Below are 10,000 nucleotides of genomic sequence, written 5' to 3'. Positions count from 1 at the left end.
TGGAGCCTCAGGGCCCTGTTTCTCTATGTCTGGAGCCTCAGGGCCCTGTTTCTCTATGTCAACAGGGCCCTGGAGCCGCAGGGCCCTGTTTCTTTATGTCAACAGGGCCCTGGAGCCTCAGGGCCCTGTTTCTTTATGTCTGGAGCCTCAGGGCCCTGTTTCTTTATGTCAACAGGGCCCTGGAGCCTCAGGGCCCTGTTTCTTTATGTCAACAGGGCGCTGGAGCCTCAGGGCCCTGTTTCTTTATGTCAACAGGGCCCTGGAGCCTCAGGGCCCTGTTTCTCTATGTCAACAGGGCCCTGGAGCCTCAGGGCCCTGTTTCTCTATTTCAACAGGGCCCTGGAGCCGTATGGCATTGCAAATACGTTTGATAATCGCTACTCTGCGCAATATTGTTTTGGAAATGCCGCAAATTGCATTGCAGTGAACGAGAGCAAATCACAACTTACCCTGGGGGTGGTGACTCCGCCCTGAATACGCGTTTTCGTGTCAGTGTATATTGGAAATATGTTCATTTTCACATAATCTGGCCATACTGTAACTCTCTGTCTCTCACGTCTCTGTGGGTGCGTGGTAGCCTGGCTAATAAGCCAGACTCAAATCACACCGTCGTCGTGTGGTATTTGAGTCTGGAGATGCTGTCGTGTTGTATTTGAGTCTGGAGATGCTGTCGTGTGGTATTTGAGTCTGGAGATGCTGTCGTGTGGTATTTGAGTCTGGAGAATGCTGTGTATGGATCTTGTTTCATACACAGGGGGGGGGGGGTGGGGGGGGGGTTCAAACATTTTCTCTTTGACGCAATTGGTCAGAGCTACTGTCAGTCAAAGGTCTCAAGCATTGAACGTCACTGTACCAAAGCCCGCCCATATTGCATACCGTGTCCCGATTGGCCGCCCCATTTCTCTGGTGTAGGAAATGGGCGTACAATTGAGCCTCTCCAGACTGTAATCCGCCGGCAGGCTTTTCTTTTTTTGCAAACGGCTGATTCGGTCTGGCTTATTAGCCAGGCTAGGTGCGTGCGTGGGTGGGTGCGTGCGTGCGTGTGTGCGTGCGTGTGTGCGTGCGTGCGTGCGTGCGTGCGTGCGTGTGTGTGCATGCATGGGTGCGTGCGTGTGTGTGCATGCATGGGTGCGTGCGTGGGTGCTGAGTGCTTCCACTGTGGTTCTGGGTGAGCTCTGCTGTGGCAGGTTTGATTCAACAATATGGACACAACCATCGTAAGAGCCTTAATGGAAGCTGTGTGTGTGTGTGTGTGTGTGTGTGTGTGTGTGTGTGTGTGTGTGTGTGTGTGTGTGTGTGTGTGTGTGTGTGAGAGAGAGAGAGAGAGAGAGAGAGACACCTGTGTGACTGTGTTTGTGCTTATGTATGCAAAGGCTTACTGAGTTCAAGATCGGGGCTCTTTGAGCAGCAGGTTCCTTTTGTGTGTCTCTCTCACACGCACACACACACACACACACACACACACACACACACACGCACACACACGCGCACGTGGCAGCCTACCAACTGAGCAGTGTGTGAGCAGCTTAAATTTGTCCCGTTTTTGTATTTTTTTAATAACCGTCCTGAGGTAGAGAACCGCGCAGTGAAGCTAAGCCCAGCGCAGAGCGCTTCTGCACGTTTGTTTCATTTAGAACTTCAACCACTTTCACTGCTAGCGAGGACATTTTTCTGAACCTCTGGTGCTCTCGGCCCAATTCACTTCATTTCTACTTAACCCATTTTGGGGCGGGAACCATTTTTAGTGTCAGCGTCATGTTACGCTTTAGCTATTGAAAAATAGCAGATCTACAAGTATGTATGAGCCTTAAGTGTCATCAAACGGCGGTCCGTGGCTCAAATGCAGGATAAATAACGGGCCTTGATATGAAACAGGTTGAGTTGATGAAGAGGTGGTGACGAAGACGACGATGATGGCAGAAAGGAACCACGCGGTTTCCTTTAGTGTTTTCTGACTGTGTGACCTCTGACCCCCCCCCCCCCCAGACCTCTCTGTTGTAACCGTGTGACCTTTGACCTCTCCCCAGACCTCTCTGTTGTAACTGTGTGACCTTTGACTCTCTCCCCAGACCTCTCTGTTGTAACTGTGTGACCTCTGACCCCCCCCCAGACCTCTCTGTTGTAACTGTGTGACCTTTGACCTCTCCCCAGACCTCTCTGTTGTAACTGTGTGACCTTTGACTCTCTCCCCAGACCTCTCTGTTGTACCTGTGTGACCTTTGACCCCCCCCCCAGACCTCTCTGTTGTAACTGTGTGACCTTTGACCTCTCTCCCCAGACCTCTCTGTTGTAACTGTGTGACCTTTGACCCCCCCCCCCCAGACCTCTCTGTTGTAACTGTGTGACCTTTGACCTCTCTCCCCAGACCTCTCTGTTGTATCGCATCAAGAAGCAGCTGGTGGAGAGGAAGCCACGCTGGTGCCGAGAGCACGAAGAATGGGGGCTGTACCTCTTCTCTCCGGAGAACTCGTGGGTGACACGCACCGCACGCACGCACACGCACACACGCACGCACACATGCACGCGTGCACGCATGCACGCACGCGTCATCAACATTTTAATATATATTTTAGTCATTATTAGGGGTGTAAAAAAAAATCGATTCGAATTAGAATCGCGATTCCCGTTATGAACGATTCAAAATCGATTCATAATTTCCAAAAATCGATTTTTTTATTATTATTTATTATTATTATTATTATTATTATTATTATTATTATTATTATATATATTTTTTTTTAGATTTTATTTCTGGTTAGTTACAGGAGTTTTCACTACATGGTGTTTATAATATGAAATGTAAGCTCACCCTAACCCTCACCCTTACAGTAAACATCATGTCTTCAGTCATTTTCAAGTTAATCACTTCAGTTGGCTGGAGTAGATTGTGATGAAATCCTATGTATTGAATCAAGAATCATTTTGAATAGAGAATAGTTTCGAATCTGGAAAAAAAATCTTTTGAATAAAAAAGAAAATCGTTTTTGGAGAATCGAGAATCGTAGAATCGAAAAAATCGATTTTGAATCGAATCGTGACCCCAAGAATCGGAATCAAATCGAATCGTGGGACACCCAAAGATTCACAGCCCTAGTAATTATACAGGTACACAAGCACATGCACGCAACGCATGCTCACTTCGCACACATGCACACGCACGCATGCTCACTCCCACACATGCACACACACACACACGCACGACGCACGCTTGCATGCATGCCGGCATGCTGGCGCGCACACTCATCCCGCATATTTGATTTCACGATATCCACCCTCGCGCTTACTTATGGTAAATATCTGCATGTTCTGCAAAACGAGGGCCCGTCCTTCAACGTGAGGATTAAATAAAAGGTGAAATGAAAATCAAATGTAAATTCACACGCATGCATCCCGTGTACTACGTGCTTGCTCTTATACATGTACGTACTTAAGATGCAGATTTACATTAGCATAATGTATGTATAATATTCAATATATAGTCGGTATTCTTTCATGTGTTTGTGGTTTCATTTGCTTGTCTCATTCTCCCCTGTTTTCCTATATCGCTTCTTTTTCCTGCTTCATTCTCAATTTACAATTTACAATTTAGGCATTTATCAGACGCTCTTAATCCAGAGCGACTTACATTAAGCAAGAACAAAAAAGCATGGGAATACATCACATAAAAAGCATTTATCATGAAACATGCGTAAGCTAAGAACGTAACAGTGGAATATCTATATAATGAAACTATACATATTATAAACTATACATATATACTATACTATGCTATGCATATGTACTATGGCGTGCTATATGACTACATACAATGCAATTATAGTGCTGTCTACATAACAATGCAATTATAGTGCTGTCTACATAACATGCTATAAGTCTGTATCAAATGCTATCTAAGTCTACAGAAATGCTATCTAAGGGGGTACGGTATATCTTTGTCACGGTTACAGTAAGTCTGTGTGTGTGTGTGTGTGTGTGTGTGTGTGTGTGTGTGCGTGTGTGTGTGTGTGTGTGTGTGTGTGTGTGTGTGTGTGCGTGTGTGCGTGCGCGTGTGTAGGTTTCGTATATGGTGTCAGGGGATGATCTCCCATAAGATGTTTGACCACATCGTGTTGGTGTTCATCTTTCTGAACTGCATCACCATCGCCCTGGAGAGACCAGACATACAACCGCAAAGCACGGTGAGGTGCACGCACACACACACACACACACCACACACACACACACACGCACACGCGCACACGTGCTAGGGGTGTGCGTCTCCCACCCTGCTGAGACCCATTTAACCCATTCTGACCTGAGATCAGATTCTAACGCACGGAAGAATGGTGGTTCTTTAATGCATTTTGACCTGAGATCAGATTCTAAAAATGTCTTCTAAATCCTGACATTAAAAAAAAAAATCACACCAGTGTGAACCAAGTGGTGCAACTCCCGTCTATTGGTTCTCTGTATCGTTCCAATTTGTATCGTTCCAATTTCTTCTCTGTATCGTTCCAATTTCTTCTCTGTATCGTTTGCATCCAGCAGGTGGCAGCCATGTCACATACTTCTCTCGTTCCAATTTCACGCATGCGCACAACACTCGTGCTCACACAGGTACACACATCACAAACAGGTACACAGGTACACGGACATTGCATGCTGGATGTAGAAGTGGTTGCACCACTTAAAAAATAGCAGACCTACAAGCTCGTAGCGCGCCACTCGGTGGCGCGCTATGAGCTTGTAGATCTGCTATTTTTCAATAGCTTAAAGCATAACATAATGCTATAACACCAAAATGGGTTCCCGCCCCCAAATTGGGTTAAAAAAGTATCTTAACACGTCATCAACCATCTGATGCATATAGTCAGAAATGTTTTTCTTTCCTCCTTTTCTTCCAAATATAGTTAGTTATGCCTAATAGGCTCTTTGCATAAACTGTAGTTCTATTTCATAACTACTGACCACCAGAGGGCGGTGTTTTCTGGATATACATCGCAAAGAGGTCGAATATTAATACCAACAATGTCACTCGTGACCCCTTGTGGGCGTACCGATATAGGTGCCCAGTTCACAGGGGTTCATCCTCATGAAATCTTTTCGTCGGGATTCCGAGTGACAATTCAGTATTTAAGTCCGACGTCATTTTGTAGTGCTACGTTACGTCCGGGTCCAAGTGGCACCAGCTCCCGTCCGCATCTCATTGTAAATAGAATATCTAAACGCGTGAATCTTTTTACAGTGACGTTATTTTTCAGAAAGGAAGCCATTGAGGGTTAAAATGGGTCTTAATGCTTCCAACTCGAGTAGAATTATTAATGTTTTGTACAAGTGTCCATGACAACAAAAATATATGATGTGGAGACAATAAAGACTATTATTAACATTATTATTGAAGGTGGCAACAGTCCATTTGCTCGGTAAAATATTTCGGGGGCATATTTAGAATGCGTGCAGGCTTTAAGTATGTTGAATCTAGTTTGCAATTAATGATGATTTAGTTGACACAATAAAATAAAATGGCGATAGTATTCCATGTGGGGCAGACGGCCTGTCACAGCCAGATTTTGGAGAGCAGCGCAGCTTTGTTGTTGCGAGGAAAGGAATGCGGTAAAATGAGACTTTCGTGGTTGTTTTCGTCTCAGATTTAGTCAGACAGAGCGTCACAGTATAACTCCATGGGGACACAAAAGCGACACAAAAGTAGGACCCGGAAGTATCTCAGGAGGGGGGCGCTCACGTCACAGCTAAAATACTGAATGAACTGGCCGGTCATAACGGTATTCATAGAACCATAGTTATATACATAAGTTGCGTTCTATTTCATACCAGTTGATCACCGTAATCGATTGATATTTAAAAATGCAATCTCGGCGCCGAGCCCCATTAGAAGAAAAGGCGTGAAAAGGCGATGTCTTGCGATAAATGAGTGATAAAGGATGATATTTTGGTAGCGAAGCAGTTTGTGAGGAAAGTGCAGATTGGGGCGTTAATGATTGTGGTTATGTTAATATCTGAGATCATAGGGGGTTTTCTGGAAGAAACTAGACTATTAAGAGATAAGCATAATGAGGGAGAACACGTTGTAGAATCATATAATGGCTCCTATAGAGGGTATGCGCATGACATCATCATCAAACCAGGAAGTTATGCAGGAACGCCTACCGAGTGGCAAAAAACTACTTTCTGGCCTCGACAGCCCCATACATCCACACAGAGAAGTCCTATCTGATTGACAGCCCCATACATCCACACAGAGAAGTCCTATCTGATTGACAGCCCCATACATCCACACAGAGAAGTCCTATCTGATTGACAGCCCCATACATCCACACAGAGAAGTCCTATCTGATTGACAGCCCCATACATCCACACAGAGAAGTCCTATCTGATTGACAGCCCCATACATCCACACAGAGAAGTCCTATCTGATTGACAGCCCCATACATCCACACAGAGAAGTCCTATCTGATGGCATTAAACAACGTTAAACAATGTTAAACTCACTTTGCCTGTTGCTTTGCCACTCGATTTGCCACTTGTTGTGCCATTCACTTTAAACACTAAATAAGTTACACACAGGTAATTATGTGTAATATACACACACACACACACACACACACACACACACACACACACACACACACACACACACACACACACACACACACACACACACACACACACACACACACACACACATACTTGTGAGCTGACATACATACACAGATAATGCTTCCATAATAATAATGAATTATAGCAGCAGCCTTCTTCATCATACAGTATAAATGCAATCATCAGTTCATCCAGGTTATATAATTTGTTTTGTGTGTGTGTGTGTGTGTGTGTGTGTGTGTGTGTGTGTGTGTGTGTGTGTGTGTGTGTGTGTGTGTGTGTGTGTGTGTGTGTGTGTGTGTGTGTGTGTGTGTGTGTGTGTGTGTGTAGGAGCGCGTGTTCCTGAGTGTATCCAACTATGTCTTCACTGTTATCTTCCTGGCTGAGATGACTGTAAAGGTAAGAAATGTATTATTATTATTATTATGACTGTAAAGGTAAGACATTTATTATTATCATTATTATGACTGTAAAGGTAAGACATTTATTATTATCATTATTATGACCGTAAAGGTAAGACATTTATTGTTATTATTATTATTATTATGACTGTAAAGGTAAGATTCAAGGTTCAAGTTTATTTAGTGTCCCCGAAGGGCAAATTGGGTTGCATCATAGACAGTACATTAAACAATGAATGAAACAGTACAAACAAACAAACAAACAAGCAGTTCACATAGCGGAGTCCAAAGTTGCACACAACCATTAAAGTGCAGGCGTTTAAAGTGCTATGCGATAGGTCATAAAAGTGCGTGTGCATAGACATAGGCACGAGATAATACAGTAAAAAATACATTTATTATTATTATTATGACTGTAAAGGTAAGACATTTATTATTATTCCTGTCAGGCAGGCTGGAGGGACCAAAGGCGAGGGGTTATGTTTTTGCTCCAGTGAACTGTTTTTTATTTTAAATGTTCCTGTGAACAGCTTTGACACATCTTTCATATACTTATTACGGTTCCATTTCACATTGTGGCCTATAACTCCTGAACCATAGGCTATAGGTCGTACAGTCAAAAATATCTTTTCCCTGGATTTCGGACTGACAAGATGTTTTCGCCCATTTTATGTTTTAATAATCGGGTATACAGTACATCACCTCTGTGGTCAAGAAGTGATCACAATGCATCTGTCAGCTTTTTTTTCCAGATTCGCTTCCGATTGGCTCCGATTGCCTTTCAAAGGAAAAAGGGCCTGTTTTGCAAAAAGATTAAATTATGAACGCAACGTCCAAATTGGCGTGAAACCATTAGACCTAAGGATGAACTGCCGCCCCGGACATGTCTCAAATCGGCCTCATGGTGGCGCCATCGTGTCCGGGTCACAAAACAAAAGGAGCGCACTTTTCTAGTTCATTTTCCGTTGACGTTTTTATCGTGACAAATTGCATCTGTACCTCCAGTGTGGATAGCGCGTTCTAGATCACATTCCTAAAGCACCACCCCTCTGCCCTATAGCACCACCCCTCTGCCCTAGCACCAGGGTTAGGGTTAGGGGGTTAGGGTTAGGGCCCTAGCACCACCCATAGGCCAGACCCTAACCCTAAACGGATGGAGTGCAACTTGCTGAGCACATCTTTGCTCCCCGTAGGATGAACCCACACACATAATGTTACGTCGCGTGGTTCCACACAGGTGGTGCCCTGAGCTTAATCATCAATTCGTTGTGTTGTTAATTATGTCCCATGGTTCCGTCCGGGTGGGCTTAATCATTGCTTATTCCCTCCAGGTGGTGGCGCTGTGGGCTTAATAATTGATGATCCCTTCCAGGTGGTGGCGCTGTGGGCTTAACCCATTCTGGGCCGGGAACCCCTTTTGGTGTTAGCATCATGCTATGCTTTAGCTATTGAAAAATAGCAGACCTACAAGCTCGTAGCGCGCCACCGAGTGGCGCGCTACGAGCTTGTAGGTCTGCTATTTTTGAAAAGTCGTGAAAATGTGGCGCCAATCTTTGAATATATATTTCAGAGAGAACATTTTTAACTAAAATATTTGCTTCTGGGGGGGGGGGGGTCTCTGAAACTACATATTTTGAGATGGGGGTCCGTGGCCCAATACAGATAATTCTGGGGGTCCTTGACATGAAAAAGGTTGAGCACCGCTGACACATAAACATGGGTTTTTCAGATTTTCTTTTAGGATTTAGAAGCCTCTTTTTTTATCGACGTCAGGCCTAAATGGGTTAATCATTGATGATCCCTTCCAGGTGGTGGCGCTGGGCTTCGTCTGGGGGAAGCAGAGTTACCTCCAGTCCAGCTGGAACGTGCTGGACGGCCTGCTGGTGTTGGTGTCCCTGGTGGACATCATCGTGTCCATGGCCTACCGTGGAGGAAACAGGATCCTGGGCATCCTCAGGGTCCTGAGGCTGTTACGCACGCTGCGCCCACTCAGGTACGCTCCTCAGGGTCCCGCCCCCACTCAGGTACGCTCCTCAGGGCCCCCCCCCCCCCCCCCCCCACTCAGGTACGCTCCTCAGGGCCCCCCCCCCCACTCAGGTACGCTCCTCAGGGCCCCGCCCCCACTCAGGTACGCTCCTCAGGGCCCCCCCCCACTCAGGTACGCTCCTCAGGGCCCCCCCCCCCCCACTCAGGTACGCTCCTCAGGGCCCCCCCCACTCAGGTACGCTCCTCAGGGCCCCGCCCCCACTCAGGTACACTCCTCAGGGCCCCCCCCCCACTCAGGTACGCTCCTCAGGGCCCCGCCCCCACTCAGGTACGCTCCTCAGGCCCCCCCCCCCCCCACTCAGGTACGCTCCTCAGGGCCCCGCCCACTCAGGTACGCTCCTCAGGGCCCCGCCCAATCAGGTACGCTCCTCAGGGCCCCGCCCAATCAGGTACGCTCCTCAGGGCCCCGCCCAATCAGGTACGCTCCTCAGGGCCCCCTCCCACTCAGGTACGCTCCTCAGGGCCCCGCCCACTCAGGTACGCTCCTCAGGGCCCCGCCCAATCAGGTACGCTCCTCAGGGCCCCGCCCACTGGCCCTTGTCTTTCTTTCTTTTGGCCCACTGTGTATTTGAGTTTGACATCCCTGCTCTACTGCGAGGAGAGCTTTAGTGTTAATATCATAGACTGTAAAAAAAATATGGACAAAGCGTTCTCCGGGTCTGATATGGACGTAAGATGAAGCCTGTCAGTCCTTGTATTGTAAATCGCCATCTTTCTAGATCCGTGGCCCATTGGCTGGCCCAGACAACGAGGCGGGACTTCCCCCCCCCCCCTTCTTCTTAGTTGGTTTTAATTTTGACTCGAGTGGGAGGGGGATCCCGATCATAGACTGTAACGGTAGCCACGCCCCTCAGAACATGCGCGACTTTATAGTATTTTCTTTTTATAAATGGGACCATCATTTTCCAAAAATAATATTATGACATGAGAAATGAGACTTCAAACTAGTGACTGGA

At 46.4% G+C, this 10,000-nt stretch overlaps 1 protein-coding gene across 1 annotated transcript in view; it reads left to right on the top strand.

The window, feature by feature from the left end:
• cacna1ha (calcium channel, voltage-dependent, T type, alpha 1H subunit a) overlaps positions 1-10,000 on the top strand; it is a gene marked incomplete at its 3' end in the record, with an annotated part of 325,861 nt that overhangs the window by 230,901 nt on the left and 84,960 nt on the right. Inside the window, exons 21-24 of the mRNA XM_083779213.1 lie at positions 2,366-2,469; positions 4,055-4,178; positions 6,928-6,996; positions 8,807-8,991. Coding sequence (XP_083635339.1) covers positions 2,366-2,469; positions 4,055-4,178; positions 6,928-6,996; positions 8,807-8,991 — 482 coding nt within the window. The remainder of the gene's footprint in view (positions 1-2,365; positions 2,470-4,054; positions 4,179-6,927; positions 6,997-8,806; positions 8,992-10,000) is intronic.

The sequence above is a fragment of the Protomyctophum parallelum genome (genome assembly GCF_964188405.1).
Source record: "Protomyctophum parallelum genome assembly, chromosome: 13".
Classification (NCBI taxonomy): domain Eukaryota; kingdom Metazoa; phylum Chordata; class Actinopteri; order Myctophiformes; family Myctophidae; genus Protomyctophum; species Protomyctophum parallelum.
The sequence above is the reverse complement of the archived record's forward strand: the minus strand, read 5'-3'. Positions and strand labels throughout refer to the sequence as shown.